We start from the raw sequence: 16,264 nt of genomic DNA, 5'->3' as shown, positions 1-16,264 counted from the left end.
CCCCAATTATGTAACACAAATCATTAGGGATGTAATATTGGATGCTTATAATTTCACTTCACAAACTTTCTCCCCCGCAAGATCAGATCTTTCTGTATGTGAACACATGCCCATATTAATGTGTTACCAGTTTTCCCTGGTGGCTCAGACGGTAAAGTGTCTGCCTGCAACATGCGAGACCCAGGTTTGATGCCTAGGTCGCAAAGATCCCCTGGAGAAGGGAATGGCAACCCACTCCAGTGGTCTTGCCTGGAGAATTCTTTAGACAGAGGAGCCTGGGGCGGGGGGGCTACAGTCCATGGGGTGGCAATGAGTCAGATATGACTGAGCAACTAACAGTTTTCCTTTCATTCATGATATAACAGTATTGATCCTAGGGCCAACTCATGTTAAGCTGGATATATATTTTTTTTGATGGAAAAGAAAGGAAAGGTGGTTGGAGGTAGGGATCTTGTACACATCATTCACCTCTCCAGTTGGTCCCTTTCTGTCGACAAATCCACCCATACATCTGGAGTTCTGGGGGCCGGCAGGCGCCTCATATCACCTTGTGGCTAGTACAGCTCTTCTCACGTGATCCCATCTGACACAGACCTAGGCTCCTTTCTGTGTGTCCACCTGCTTATGTGAGAGCAGGTGGAGGAGCAGGGCAGGTAGCACGATCATGATTCCTGGCCAACAGCTTGAAGGAACCATCTCTGAGAAGGGGCTACTTTTAAGGGCAGGTCTGAAGCAGAGCTATCTGGTCCACAGGGCGATTGATCAGCCCTTGACCTTGGCCTCCTTAGCTCCATCTTTTTACCTGCTGAGCTCACTACTGCCAACAGCACAGCACTTGAGGGCATGGCTCACTAGGGCATGTTTGGTAGTGCATTTGTATTTTCTTGGTGGGAGACGGGCTCAGAGAGGGGCTGGCGTTCCCTACCGAGTGGCTCCTGCCAATAAGAACAACAAACACACCTGCTCAGGAGTCAGGTCAGGCCGAGGGGAGGAGGGAGTTGTCATGAGGCGAGGCCATCGGCCACCAATCACAGCTGAGGATAAAAAGGGGAAGAGAAATTCCAAATAGGAATTTTCCTTTTTATAAATAATGAGAAAAAGAGAGAGAAAACCGACAAAAGGACAAAGAGAAAACAAATAAAAGACAACCCCGCCCCCAGCTGGATTTCCCAGGTGGCACTAATGGTAAAGAACCTGCCTGCAATGCAGGAGGCGTAAGAGACGAGGGTTCAATCCCTGGGTTGGGAAGGTCCCCTGGAGAAGGGAACGGCAACCCACTCCAGTATTCTTGCCTGGAGAATCCCCATGGACAGAGGAGCCTGGTGGGCTATAGTCCATGGGGTCGCAGGGTCACAACTGAAGTGACCAGCACGCATGCACCACCCCCAACAAGCCATCATACACATTTTGTATTTGAAGACGCAGCCTACATACTCTGCTTCTTGCCCTAATATCAAGCTTCAGTAAACTCACCTCCTGTTCTCTGGAGTAGCTATTGGCTACTATGCAAATGTATAGGGCAGGAAGGGTAAAAGAGCAGAGAAACCAAACTGGGATTGAGAGGCAGCAGGTAAATTCAGCAAAGGTAACGCTGGGGGAAGACAGGCTGAGAGGCACAGGCAGGGAGCCTGCAAGAAGCACAGGTTTATTCTCCATCACGGAGGCGAGGGAACCCACTGTGAAATGCCTGGCACACGAAAGAGATGCCGGTCAGGTCGCCTGAAGCCAGGCTCTGTTTGGTGAAGTGTTAATTAAGAAAACACATAACTTCTCATTTTTTAATTTGCCAACAATGAAACAAAAATAGTGCTGCTCTGGGGGATGCTCCATCAGTTTAAGGAAATGCCTCTAGAAAAACAAACAAAAAACACAGGGTTTTAGGCCCCTCATAATCTGGTCTGAAGGATACATTTAAAAGAATTACTTTGGTTTCCAATTCAGGCAGAAAGGTGTGGAGGAAATGCTCCCAGGAGGCCTGATACATTGCAGTTTAACAGAACAGGGAGCAGAGGAAGATTTTTTACACCCTATTTTTGTCCCCAAACACCTGCTGTGGAACTCTGTCTGGGGCCACAATTCAATTCTGGTCTTTTGTTCTGTTTTCTACCAGTAATTTGATAAGAACCATGTAACTGGACAGAGCAGAGCGTTGCCTGAACGTCTGAACTAAGTCCTCCCACCAAACACACGGCAAGACGCCGCCTTCGGAGCACGAGGACGAGACCCCCCCCCCGGATCCCCATCGAGTTCACAGGGTTTGGGTCTCTTTTCTTCCCCCAGCATATGTGACCCTCTGCTCAAAATCTTCAATGACTCCCCATTACTTTGCTCCACAGCCCAGAAATCAAAGTCCTCCACATCCTGCTTCTAATCTTACCTCCTTGGACTGGTTCTACAGCAGCGAAATGTGGATCACTGTTGAGACAGGGGGATGGCTCACAGGGCTCTCGTTAGTTTATTCTCCCTATTTGGGGTCTGTTTGAAATCTTTCTTCATCAAAGGTACGTGATTGCTCTCTATTCTATTGCTCTCAATTCCAGTTAGAGATTGCTCTCTAACTCCATTTTGGGTCCTCCTGGAATGTTCCCCCACTTCATTCCGGCTTATCAGACCTTCAAGGAGTCCTGCAGGTCACCTCCTTCGTGACACTGAACCTGATGCCTGCACTGGCTGTCATCTCCCCTTCCATCGTCTCTTTATGGTGCCTGTTATAGCTATTCTTTGTTATTGACATGCGTATCTATCTCATCTCCTCCACGAGACTGGGAGTTGCAGAGAACCAAAGAGAGATCTTATTATTCACCTTGGCATTTCCCCTAGGGTCTCAAACACAGTCAGTACTCAATAAATGTTGGTCAAATGAAAAATGAATCACGTGAATAAGAACACAGAGACAGCGGAAGCTTTAGGGTTGGGCTACATCTCGGACGAGAGAGACGCCTCCCGGGTACCTTCTTCATGGTTCTGGTGAAGGATGACTTCCTGCTGCGTGTGTATCGAGTTTCCGGGGTGAAAGAACGGTGAGAAAAGAATCCGAGGTTTCCTCTGCTTCAGAATATGCTGAAGGAGTTCATAGAGCACATCACCTGGAGAGAAAAAGGAGAAAGAAACAGGGAAATGGGAGTGTTCCGTTCAACAACTATTTGCTGAGCTCTGACTCTGAGCCTGGCACAGTGTTGAGGAAGGTAGGTCTGTCCACCGGGAGCTTGCAGGGGATAGGATGTGGCACTAATACTCGATGGTCAGAGCCATGTGGGACTTTTAAAAAACTTTTTTAATTATGAAAGTCATATACAAAAAAGGAATAGGAAGGGAGAAAGAAAACAAAAGTTATCTATAATCCTATTCCTAAGAAACACGGACCCTGTTAATACTATATACAGTATGTTTTTGCTGAAGAATTGATGCTTTCAAACTGTGGTGCTGGAGAAGACTCTTGAGAGTCCCTTAGACAGGAAGGAAATCAAACCAGTCAATCTTAAAGGAAATCAAACCTGAATATTCACTGGAAGGACTGGTGCTGAAGCTGAAGCTCCAATACTTTGGCCACCTGATGCAAAGAACTGACTCACTGGAAAAGACCCTGATGCTGGGAAGTTTGAGGGCAGGAGGAGAAGGGGGTGACAGAGGATGAGATGGCGGGATGGCATCACTGACTCAATGGACATGAGTTTGAGCAAACTCCAGGAGATGGTGAAGGATGGGGAAGCCTGGTGTGCTGCAGTTCATGGGGTTGCAAAGAGTTGGACACAACTGAGCGACTGAACAACAACAACAGTATATGATATAGAATGAGAATCAAGCTTATCATAGTTGAGTATCTTTTTCCCTCCACATCATTCAACTGCTTTAGTAACTGCAATATAACAGCCTGTCATAGGGATGTACCAGACTTTACTGGAAACTTAAATTGTCCCAACTTATTGCTATTCCTTTTATTTAAAAAAAATACTTTTTGTATCTATTTGCATTTTAGATTATTCAAAGAAGATAAAGTCATTAAGGATGAAAAGTTTTAATGTTTCAATGACAACTCATGGATTCTTCATAGAAATCTTCCCAACAGGAAAAAAAAAAAGTGCCTTTTTCTAATCCACCCCAATCCCAGGCAGGAAAAGAATAAATACAGAAAAAAAAAAATTTACACGTCCAATCAGAGGTGCTAACTATTAATATTAAAGATACCCCATAATGAACTAGCATATTCTGGGAAGCTAAAACTTATGCTTCCTTCTAAAAATATACACAGGCATTGCTCCCAGGTTCCACCAGCTCTAAAAATCATCTTTGGATGTCAGCCTCTCGCAGAGGATGGTAGGGGCTGGTTTGAACTGGGGGCCTTCTGTGCTGATATATTTTGTATTTGAAGTGTCCACTGAGTAGTTAATTAGCAAAAAAAAAAAGAAAGAAAGAAAAGCTGTTCTGGTCTTGTCCCTCCCCTTTGACTTAGCTCCAAGTTCAAAAACGCAGGTGGGTGCCTCAACACCCCTTCGACGTGGGTGATTAATCTTAAAAATACCGCAGGCTTTTCTGACTGTCCCCCTACGCCCTTCCACACACAGATACGCAGTCAACAACTGTACCAAACAATGGGCTTTTTGTCTCTAATTTTAGCCATTTTTAACAGATACTTTAATTAACAACTTAATTTAACTGCATATTTTGGGCTATGGCTAAACTTTTTTTTTTTTTTCCCTTCAACTCAGTCTGAACCTGAGAAACACTCCAAATGAATTCCTTTGTTTCTGCAAACTTCTGCACCTTTTCTATCTGTACCAAATAAAGCTCCATAATACTCCATCCTAAGTGATCCCTGAGATTCCCTTGGGTTTCACTTTTGTTTCTTCCTCTATCTTCGAATTTTGGTCGTTATATTAATATAACTTACTGCCACTGTTAGGGCATGGCAACCCACTCCAGTATTCTTGCCTGGAGAATCCCATGGACAGAGGAGCCTGGTGGGCTACAATCCAAGGGGTCAAGAAGAGTTGGACACAACTGAACAACACTTTTATTGCCACTCTTTATGACTGTGATCAAACAGAGCAAAAAACCTTTAAGAACGGAAGGCCTTATATCACTGGGTCTTTGCTTTCATTGACACGGGCGAGGAGCCGCAGAGGTGTTCTGAACCAGACTTGAGAGCGTTGTGTGTATAAGGGAGAGCGATGACACACAACTGCGAGCGGCTGGGAAAGGCTCTGGAGCTCATCTAATTCAGACCCAGTAGTCATGGTGATGCTGTCGCTGACGAGATCAGGATACAGAGCCTGAAATACCGTCCTATTTTAATGATTCATATTTTAATCGCTCACAAAAATAAGTCCCTAATCAACACTTTGTTTCTTGGGGTTTAGCGTAAATGTCTTCCTGAACTTTTCCCATTTACATGGCCTCGCATAGCTGGTGTTCTATCCCGTGGGTTTGAGCAAAGCTTTATTTCAGTAGTAGCCCGAGAGAAAATGAAAACCCTGAAAAAAAAAAAAAGTGTTCCAGATGATTACTAAGACAAATGGGCAGTAATTAATGTGCCCGTTTAGAAAGGGGAAGCCAGGAAATGCAGATTGAGTGTGTGTGAGGGTGGTGGACTGCGGGTTTGGAGGCAGGCTGGTGTGCAGGGAGGGCCCTGGGGCCTGGCCTGCGGGACGAGCCTCGCTGCACCAGGCGACCTTGAGCAGGTCTCTGAACTTTCTGCGAAATGCAAACATTCCCCTCAGAGGAGGATGTCAAGCAGCAGGGTCTGGGTGCACGTGACACCTGGCCCCTCCTTGGGGGTCACTCCAAGGGCTCTGAGTGGGGAGTGGCCATCACTTTCTTTCCATTTCTCTGTGGGTACAGAGAAAGCGAGTCAACAAAGTGGATGTCCTTTAAGTTCTCCAGGCATCAGTTCCTCATCTGTAAAATGGCAGTATTAGCAGCATCTGGGCTTCCCTGATAGCTCAGCTGGTAAAGAATCCACCTCCAATGCAGGAGTTGGTTCAATTTCTGGGTCGGGAAGATCCCCTGGAAAAGGGATAGGCTACCCACTCCAGTATTCTTGGGCTTCCCTGGTGGCTCAGACAGTAAAGAATCCGCCTGCAATGTGGGAGACCTGGGTTCAATTTCTGGGTTGGGAAGATCCCCTGGAGAAGGGAATAGCAACCCACTCCAATATTCTTGCCTGGAGAATTCCATGGACAGAGGACCCTGGGGAGGCTACAGACCATGGGGCCACAAAGAGTCAGACACAACTGAGCGACTAAGCACAACACAGCACAGTAGCATCTTCCTCCCAGGAGGGCTTCCCAGGTGGCTCAGTGGTAAAGAACCTGCCTGCCGATGCAGGAGACATGGGTTTGAGCACTGGGTTGGGAAGATCCCCTGGAGAAAGGAAAGTGAAGTCGCTCAGTTGTGTCCAACTCTGCGACTCCATGGACTGTAGCATACAAGGCTCCTCTGTCCATGGGATTTTCCAGGCAAGGGTACTGGAGTGGGTTGCCATTTCCTTCTCCAGAGGATCTTCCTGACCTAGGGACTGAACATCGCAGGCAGATGCTTTACCGTCTGAGCCACCAGGGAAGCCCCTGGAGAAGGAAATGGCAACCCACTCCAGTGTTCCTGCCTGAGAAATCCCATGGGCAAAGGAGCCTGGCAGGCTACAATCCTGGGGTCACAAAGAGTTGGACATGACTGAGCAGCTAAACAACCACCACTACCTTTCAGGGTGCCTATGAGGACCCAACAAGGTAATCATGTAATACAGTCATCACAGCATCTGACAGTGAGAACCCAGCAAACACCAGTTGCTGTGTGACCACCACTATCTCCACTATTATTGCAGATATTACTGAAGTGGTTTAGGACAGACCTGTGGATCCCGAGGGAGAACAAAGCAGGAGTATCTGGGTCATGGTCATGTTTATGTTCCCCTTTCAGAAAGGGCAAGGTGGACTGAGGTCATTCGCCCATCTTGGTCTCTCCAGATGCCTCACCCTGGCTTGATGGGCTAAGCCGGACCAACTTGTGCTCTGCCCTGTACTTCCCCCAGGCCCTTGTGCTGCCTCTCTGCAGCCTTTCATCCCAAAATTGGCAAAGGGAGCCAGGCAGAGAAGGCTTCTCTCTGAGTGAGTGGGGGAGAGGAGGTCAGGCAGAGCTCGGCCAGTTCCTTACCTAAATTGCAAGAACTGGTAAGACAGCATTCAGAAGTGACACCTGTGACAGCTAGCTAAAGGGTAGGAGCCTGGGCCCAGGGTCCCAGGTTAGGGAAAAACGTACTCCTAAGACCGCAGAGTACTGAACCAGTCCATCCACAGACCTGTTTCCTTGGCGACCAGGAGCTCAGTTGGGGAACGGGGCTGGCTTAGCACAAACATCACTACTCTGGGGCAAAACCAACCCACTGCGTGTGTCGCTGTGTGTGCCTGGCAGGAATATTTTGTGGCCGATAATGACTTGGAATCTTAGGATTCTACAAGTTTCTTAGAAGGATTTGAACTTGTGTTCAGCAAAAGCCCCCTGCCAAGAAGTAGCTTTGGCTGAGTACTTCCATGACGGGCAGCAGGCCACAGCATAAGCAAACCATTTTTGGACAGCTCTAGTCGCTAGAAGGTTCTTCTGTTGGGCTGGAAGCTGGCGTCCTCTGTAATCTCATGTACCTCGGTTCCTAGTTTTTGGCTTTTGGAGCAGCACAGCACGTGTGTCCCATCTGCAACCATTTCCTAAATAAATAAAGGTGCCCCCCCATCCTTTTCCATCTTCACTGGCCCCCAGTTCCTCCAGCAGCCAGTATGCTTTCTGGCTACATTCTGAAAATCTTTATACACACAGGAGATGACATCGCAAAAGTGATATTAACAAAAAGATCTCTGGAATAAAGAAGATATTTAAAAAGAAGTTATATTTATTTGCCTGCTGTATAAAGAGCAGGAGCCATAGTGCTACATATCTAACAAAGCGAATGACCACTGGCCTGAATTCAAGGCACTTGTTCAAGAAACTCTTGGCCTGTTCAATCCTTGATAAATCTTCCCTGTCTTCCCAGAAAAGACATAACTAGTACTAACCCTAAAAGATGCTTCCATTGTACTAAGCAATGAAACCAAGGCTATTGTTTAAGGGACAACAGCTTTTGTTGGTTTCTCCCGCTGTCTTCAGGCATACACACATGGTTCATGTATCCACATGCACAGGTGGGTTTGCTGTGAAGCCAGTGAGTTTCAGGGGCCTTTGTTTGCATAGTCCCATGAAAGGAAACCTAAGGGACTTTTCCTCCAGGCTCAGTGGTTAAGGATCCACCTGCCAATGCAGGGGTCATGGGTTTGATCCCTGGTCCAGGAAGAGCCCACATGCCCATGGGGCACCTAAGCCCCTTCGCCACAACTACTGAAGCCCACACGGCCTACAGCCTGTGTTCTGCAACAACAGAAGCCACCACAATGAGAAGCCCGCACACTGCAACTAGAGAGGAGCCCCACTTGTCACAACTAGAGAAGGCCCGTGCACAGCAACGGAGAGCTGGCACACCACAAATAAATGCAAATTAAAAAAAAGGAAACCTAGAACTGCGTGTCTTCACATTATAACTTCAGGTCCTATAAACCCTAGATACACTCCTAGATACCTGCATACACACACAGAAACCCACAAACTAAACAGATACACAATTTTGTATCAGTGACCTTGGTGTTAAAACCTAGGCATCTACTTCGAGAATCCTAAATTCTAATATTTGCAATTTGTTTGAAACAAGCAGTAGAGAGTGAACAAAACTGCTGCAAGTTGCCTTAGCAATTTTACTAGTGTCTGAAGACCAAGAACATAAAGATACTGTTTAGAGGGTTAAATTTACCTAAGTTTCTTTACTTTTAGAAGACAGAGCTTGGGCTCTGGAGCAAGGGAGTCCCAGGTTTGAATCCCGGTTCCTTTATTCATCAGCTGCATGTCCTGAGGCAAATTACCTTTTGTCTTTGAGCCTTAGTTCAAGGCTTAAATATTCTTTTGTATCAAAGGAGAACAATGCCTAGACTTGGCAGGGCTGTTATGAGGATTAAATGAGATGATGTGAATGAGCGTCGGCCCCAGGTCTGCTCTCCTGTGTGCTCAGGAGATGGTATTCCTTGTGACTATGATGATTATTAACTGACATGTCTCCAAAAAAATCTGGAAACTATTTGCTCTGCTTCAGTACTTTTTGTCTTTCAAGGACACACATAAGTTTCATAAAGTCATAAGAATGGAATTTTTTTTATAGCGGACATCATTTCACACACATATTTCTAGTTCACCGTTTCTTTCCCTGTCCCGGTGTGCAGTATATCGTCAACTTCTTCCTATGGGTCTCTTCCCTTTAGCATTTAAGCGGCTTCAAGTGTTTTCTGTCTTCTACACACACATACACACACGTGCTCACACACACACACACACACACACCCTACTCTGTCCTCATCTTCCCCTCCAGGTGCTGTCCCTGTTTCTCTTCCCATTGCAGCCAAACTTCCCGAAGAGCTGTCCAACTCTGTTATCACTACGCCCCTCTCCGTGCACTTCTCCGGGCCCTCTGGTCTCCAGTCCAACCCTCTCCAAAGTGCTTTTTTTTTTTTTTTTAAATTGAGGTATAGTTGCTTTACAATGCTGTGTTGGTTTCTGCTGTACAAGGAAGTGAATCAGCTAGCCATGGATGTATACCCCCTCCCTATTTGCAGGAATCGAGATGCAGATGTAGGGAATGGACATGTGGACATGGGGTGGGGGAGGGGATGAACTGGGAGGTTGGGACTGATGTACATGCACTGCCATGTGTAACACAGCTGCTGCTGCTGCTGCTAAGTCGCTTCAGTTGTGTCTGACTGCGCGACCCCACAGACGGCAGCCCACCAGGCTCCCCCGTCTCTGGGATTCTCCAGGCAAGAACACTGGAGTGGGGTGGTGCCATTGCCTTCTCCGGTGTAACGTAACTAGCTAGTGGAAACCTGTCGTACAGCTCAGGAAGCGCAGCTTGGTGCTCTGTGATGACTCAGAGGGGTGGGATGGGGGGAAGGTGGGAGGAAGGTACAACGGTGCTCTTGCCGAGGTCACCTCCAGGTCATCAAAGCCAAAGAGTGATGTACCTGCCTCTCAGCAACATCATTAGCACTAGTCACTGTCTCCCCCTCGCTTAGAACACCCCACAGCTTCAGACATGCCTCATCTCCTGGTTTTCTGCTCTCGCTGCTTCCTCACCCTTTAAGGCTCCCAGGCCTCTCATCGCCTTTCTCCTGGGTCATCTCAGCCCCTCCATGGCTGCCGTCAGCTGGTCTCCACTACATCTGCTCAGTCAGACACCCCTCCTCACCTTCAGAACCTTCGGTTACCTCCTACACACGTCCTCTTGCCTGTCACCCGGGCACCACATGTCTTACATGTTCGACATAAACGCCTTTACAACCATCGGTGCTTCCTAGTGCAGTAAATCCCCAGCTGTCTGGGTCGGAAACCAGGACTCATCCTTGACTCTCTGCTTCTCATTCAACATCACCAAGACTCTGCCTTCTAAACAGTCCTTGAAGCCCCTGCTTTTCCCCGCTGGATGTCTTAGTTTCGGGCACTTGCCACTGCGTCTACCGACTGCTCTACATCCCACTTCTCAATTCTGGGTTTCACCATGCCAGTCTCTGCTTCAGACCATGAATGGCTTCCACCTGTTTTTAAAATAACATTTAAAGTTCCGAACATGATCCACAAGGCCTGTAATGATCTACTGAAGTGACTCAATGAATGGCTGCAAAGCTACAGTGTATGCCTCTATTTTTATATTCTCCATGTTTTTTTAAAGCCAGTCAGTCCCCTACTGGGGGTGGTATGGGCATTTCCAGTCTTCACTGTCATGAATAGAATTACTAAGGGTATCTTTTTTGACTTCCTATTGGATTGCTTCCATGGGATTTTTCTTTTCCTAAAATGGTGTTATCAGTGAAAGGGTACGATTAGTTTTAAAGTTCTTATTATACACTGCTGATTCTCCAGAAGAATCGGACCAATGAAGAGTGTCATCAACAGGGGTACCCAGAGCCCCTCCCCGTGGGGTTTCACGGCGTTTACCTTGAGTTCAGTAGGTTTAAAGCGGAATCTTCACATTATTAAAAGCTCGCATTTTTCAGAGGTGACAATTTACTATGTACACACCCTCCTACGAAGATAATCAGAAGTAACACATTCTTACATGTGCAAAGCGTTCTCTTCTCTTTTTCTCTCTCTTCTGTTTTTATTCAGAGATTTTAGTTTCCCTCTGACCAGTTACAAAAAAATAACAGCATATATGGTGTGGGAGGGACACTATTCAACTCTCTGCTGCTCTTTCCCACCCGTGACAGGTTCAAAATGACGTCTGAGGCCTCAGTCCCTTCAGTTTCATAAATTCAACAGTGAAAACACCAACTCAGACACAGGCCTGGGAGATCCCACTGGTGGTCTAAGAACATTCCCATCGTGGGACTGCTTGGTATTCCAGCTCTGCTCTATCTTCGTTTCCAAGCATTCCACTCAATCCATTTTTATAGCCTGATTGAATTACAAATCTTTTAATTTAATACAGAGTGCTTTCTGTGACCATAAAAATAAATTCCTCTTTCACTTAGGAACAAATATTTGAAATTTATTTGATATCTATGTCTTGGACACAGAGATCCTGGGGAAAAAAAGGGAGCAGGTTGTGGGAAAATTGGGATATTATATATATAATATATATCTAACATAAATATTTTATATATATTTAATTATTTACTTATTTATTTATTTGGCTGAGCCAGGTCTTAGTTGCAGCATGGAGGATTTTTAGTTGGGGTATGTGAAATCTTAATTAGTTGCAGCATGTGGGATCCAGTTTCCAGCCAAGGATTGAACCTAGGCCCCCTGCATTGGGAGCATGGAGTCTTAGCCACTGAACCACCAGAGAAGTCTCTGAAAATTTAAGAGGAGACTCACTCAGGAAGACATCTAGAAAGACAACTGCCTTTACCTGCATACAGAAGATAAAGTAAGGTAAACCAAAGAATAAGTTTGTGAGAAAATCTAAATATTGTGACATAAGTATGCACTGTCAGTTACAGGAAGTGCTGTATGTTTCACATGTTAAAATATGACTCTGCATAGCAGAGCGATCAGTCAGTCATCACCAACATTTCACCAATGGGATAAGCAAAATGCTAACAAATTCCATGACTCTCCTGTAATTGATTTATCTGAGCATTTTGCTGATGGGCAATACACATATTTTTGGCTTGTTTTGCTCAAAGACACAGGAAGAGAAGAGAGAGGCAACTCTGGGTATCTTCAGTCAAGGGTCATGTTTGTTGGAACTCCCACACTTTAGGGCTAAAATTCCCCTCTGTTACCCATGCCCTGAAACCCAGTGAGTTGAGACTAAAGCAGCCAGTGGACTCAAGCCAGCAAACCACCTACCACTGCTTAATAGAGATTAATAGGCAGGTTGGTTTCCTAGGAAACATATGTAGATACAGACCAGTATTTAAGTTTAACCTTTAAAAGAAATTTAATATATCTGAAAGTCACAAGCAAAACACATTTCCAAAGAAAAAGATGCTGGTGGGCTGGACAGGAAGAAACACTTTGTAACATCACACTCCAGTATGTTAAAAACTCATTTACTTAGTAAAACCCCAATACATTTTTTGCTGAATTAACCTGAAGGATCTTTGAACGTTTCTTGTTTTTTACAAAGCATTGATAAAAAGTCTAATATGAATTAAATTAATAACACTTTTTGTTCATTTAAATAAGGAATACTTAAATACATCCCACCTGAGTATCTTGCAATGGATAACTCAAAATGAGAGTGTTAATATCAATGCTAACTTGTCTGTTCCTTCGGATTAATGTGTTTTCTCAGAGTCTCAAAGAGGTCAAGTAACAATTGGAGTTATTCATTTCAAGGCATTCAATAAATTCATAAAATTCAATGAAACTCCTTTGAATTGAATCATCCCAGACCATTTAATGTGATAACTACCCAGTTGCCCAAGGACTAGGTAAAATAATCCTGTCTGGATAAGGTTTATAAAATAGAGATTTTTTTACACTTTTCCCTTAACTTTGTGAATATTATAAATTTGTCATCCTGCTATATCCTGATTAGAAGATTATTTCAAAGAAAAGCTACCATTTATATTCAACCTTGACATCTTCTGTTGGAGATAATATCTTAAACTATATTCTGAACGTTCCCTGTTTTAGTCTAGTGGTTGAAAAGGGAGGACATTTGTCCTGAAAGTGGACAGCATAAATGTAGTTTGTTTAATTGGTTGGAGAATGTGGGGTTCAAGGAGGCTACTGTATTTGACTGAAGGTATCTTAATAGTTCAACTAATTATAATTCATCGAACTCTTGTTCTCTCCTGTCTACATATGGGATGAGTTGTGTCAAGGAATGTTATTTCTATGCACAGAAAACATAACTCTGGGTGAGGCCAGGCAGGAAACATGGCCGGGAGGAAGCTGTAAACTTCCATTCATGGTGATGGCCCATCAGATCCTTTTGTTTCATTCTAGCAACACTATGACTAGTGAGAAGCTGCTGCTGCCTTGTCTTAGGCAGCAATAAAGGTTAAAGAAAGACAGGAAAAAACTGGGTAAAGTCTAGGTTTTTTCATGGTATACAGTCATGAAGGAGACTAAAGTATCTATTTACTGCCTATAGGTGGGAAGTTGTAATGCTTACTCAAAGCTTAACACTTTCAGTGGTTGAAGTTGGGTTGAACTATAAAGAGAGTTTGGGATCCCCAGGGTGAAAATTCCATTTTATGGACAAGGAAGATAAGAGCAAACGAGGTGATGATATATGTGGAAGAGACATGTGTAGAATCTGGACCTTGTGACATCTACTACGTTGAAGGCAAGAGCAAAGTGCAGGTCAATAGAAGCAGTGCCAAATGTTTCATATGAGAGAGAAACAAGGTTTTCTATTTATACATTGTCTCTACCTAAGGAGAAGGTGAGCAGGTATATCACGCCCTCATCACCTTGCTGGCTGGCTACCTACCTCATGGGAAGGGTCATCTCATCATCTTCTTATTTCTGTCTTCCAATTCCTCTGACAATACTCCTGTTCTGTGGCAAGTTTTCTGATAGCCCATACTGGCAGGTATCACCTTGATATTCTGTCCATGGCTTTCTGGTTGCTGCCTTAAAATTAAATTACCTACCACATAGATTTATCTTTAGTCTCAGCTCGATGTAATGGGGGATGCTCTGAAATCTATTATTCCCAGCTTGGCCTGGCTTCTGTCTCAGACTTGTGCAGAAAAGGGCACATCTTCCTGAATGCTCTGGCATCACTTGGCCAAAATGCCAGGATAACCATTTCATGCCTAAAGCATATTATTTTGGTGTCACTGATTCCGTCCTGGACTTCAGAGTCTCAAATTAGGACTGTAGCAGTAGCACTGTACCTGGTTTTCCTGCTTTTAGTGGCCCAGTGAATCTACGCTACGCACTGATGGCAAGTGTCTAGAGAGCAAGTCCCCTACATACAAACCTTCAAGTTGCAAACTTTCAAAGACGTGAATGCGCTTGCCCTCCATCTCTTATTGCTGATGGTCCTTCTGTTCCACCATCTACTGCCTCCTCTCCCTCCTCCAGTCAGTAACTCTTCTTACCTGTTCACTGGATGCCAGCCCCTGTATGCCAGCCATTGGACTACACTACTATACTTTCCAAGGTACTATGCTGCTGCTGCTGCTGCTAAGTCGCTCAGTCGTGTCCGACTCTTAGCGACCCCATGGACTGCAGCCCACCAGGCTCCTCCGTCCATAGGATTTTCCAGGCAAGAGTACTGGAGTGGGGTGCCATTGCCTTCTCTGTCATGGTACTATAGTGTAAGATAAAAAATGCTTTATTTATTGCTTTTTAAAATGTATTATTTGTGTGAAAAGTATTATAAACTTATTATAGTACAGTACTAAATAGCAGATTGTGTTAGTTGGGTACTGAGGCTAAGTATGTTGAACTTATGCACAAACTGGACTTAACGAATATGCTCTCAGAATAGAACTCATTTGTATGTAGGGGACTGATTGTACCAAAGGGAGAGCTTCAATCATATCTTTCTCCTGATCAGAACCTTTCAGTGGTTTCCTATTATTTGCAAAATAACATCCAAACTCCTTAACTGGCTGTAAGATACTCTTGGATTGGGTCATAATTCACCTAATATTTATTGAGTGCCAACCAGATGTCATGCCCTGTGCTAGACACTGGAGACACGGCAGCTGAACAGGACGCAGCCTGAACTTTCTACTCTGAGAGAGGATATGGAATAGAAAACAATCTCATGTATCACAGTGTGAACCCTGTGTATGTGTGTCAGGGGCCATGACAGAATTAGGAAATGTTCTGAGATAAAACAAACTGTGGAAAATTCTTAAAGAGATGGAATACCAGACCACCTTACCTGCCTCCTGAGAAACTTGTATGCAGGTCGAGAAGCAACAGTTAGAATCAGACATGGAACAACAGACTGGTTCCAAACTGGGAAAGGAGTACGTCAAGGCTGTATATTGTCACCCTGCTTATTTAACTTATATGCAGAGTACATCATGCCAGATGCCAGGCTGGATGAAACACAGGCTGGAATCAAGATTGCTGGGAGAAATCAATAACCTCAGACATGCAGATGACACTGCCCTCATGGCAGAAAGCAAAGAGGAACTAAAAAGCCTCTTGATGAAAGTGAAAATGAAAGAGGAGAATAAAAAAGCTGGCTTAAAACTCAACATTCAAAAAACGAAGATCATGGCATCTGGTCCCATTACTTCATGGCAAATAGACAGGGAAACAACTGAAACAGTGACAGACTTTATTCTTTTGGGCTTCAAAATCACTGCAGATGGTGACTGAAGCCATGAAATCAAAAGACACTTGCTCCTTGGAAGAAAAGCTATGACAAACCTAGACAGCATATTAAAAAGCAGAGACATTACTTTACTGACAAAGGTCCATCTAGTCAAACCTATGATTTTTCCAGTAGTCATGCATGCGAGAATTGGACCATAAAGAAATCTGAGTGCCAAAGAATTGATGCTTTTGAATTCTGATGCTAGAGAAGACTCTTGAGAGTCTTGGACTGCAAGGAGATCTGAAGTCCTTGGACTGCAAGAGATGCAACCAGTCCATCCTAAAGGAAATCAGTCCTGAATATTCATTGGAAGGACTGATGCTGAAGCTCAAATACTTTGGCCACCTGATGCAAAGAACTGACTCATTAGAAAAGACCCTGATGTTGGGAAAGATTGAA

The 16,264-nt window shown here is 44.7% G+C and overlaps 1 protein-coding gene across 2 annotated transcripts in view; it reads right to left on the bottom strand.

Annotated features, from left to right (window-relative positions):
• The window catches only part of ETV6 (ETS variant 6), a 285,602-nt gene that overhangs the window by 35,405 nt on the left and 233,933 nt on the right, over window positions 1–16,264 (bottom strand). For both annotated transcript variants that reach the window (XM_027541361.1, XM_027541360.1), the window contains exon 4: window positions 2,952–3,086. In XM_027541361.1, coding sequence (XP_027397162.1) covers window positions 2,952–3,086 — 135 coding nt within the window. The remainder of the gene's footprint in view (window positions 1–2,951; window positions 3,087–16,264) is intronic.

This window comes from Bos indicus x Bos taurus, chromosome 5 (genome assembly GCF_003369695.1).
Source record: "Bos indicus x Bos taurus breed Angus x Brahman F1 hybrid chromosome 5, Bos_hybrid_MaternalHap_v2.0, whole genome shotgun sequence".
Taxonomy (NCBI): Eukaryota; Metazoa; Chordata; class Mammalia; order Artiodactyla; family Bovidae; genus Bos; species Bos indicus x Bos taurus.
The sequence above is the reverse complement of the archived record's forward strand: the minus strand, read 5'-3'. Positions and strand labels throughout refer to the sequence as shown.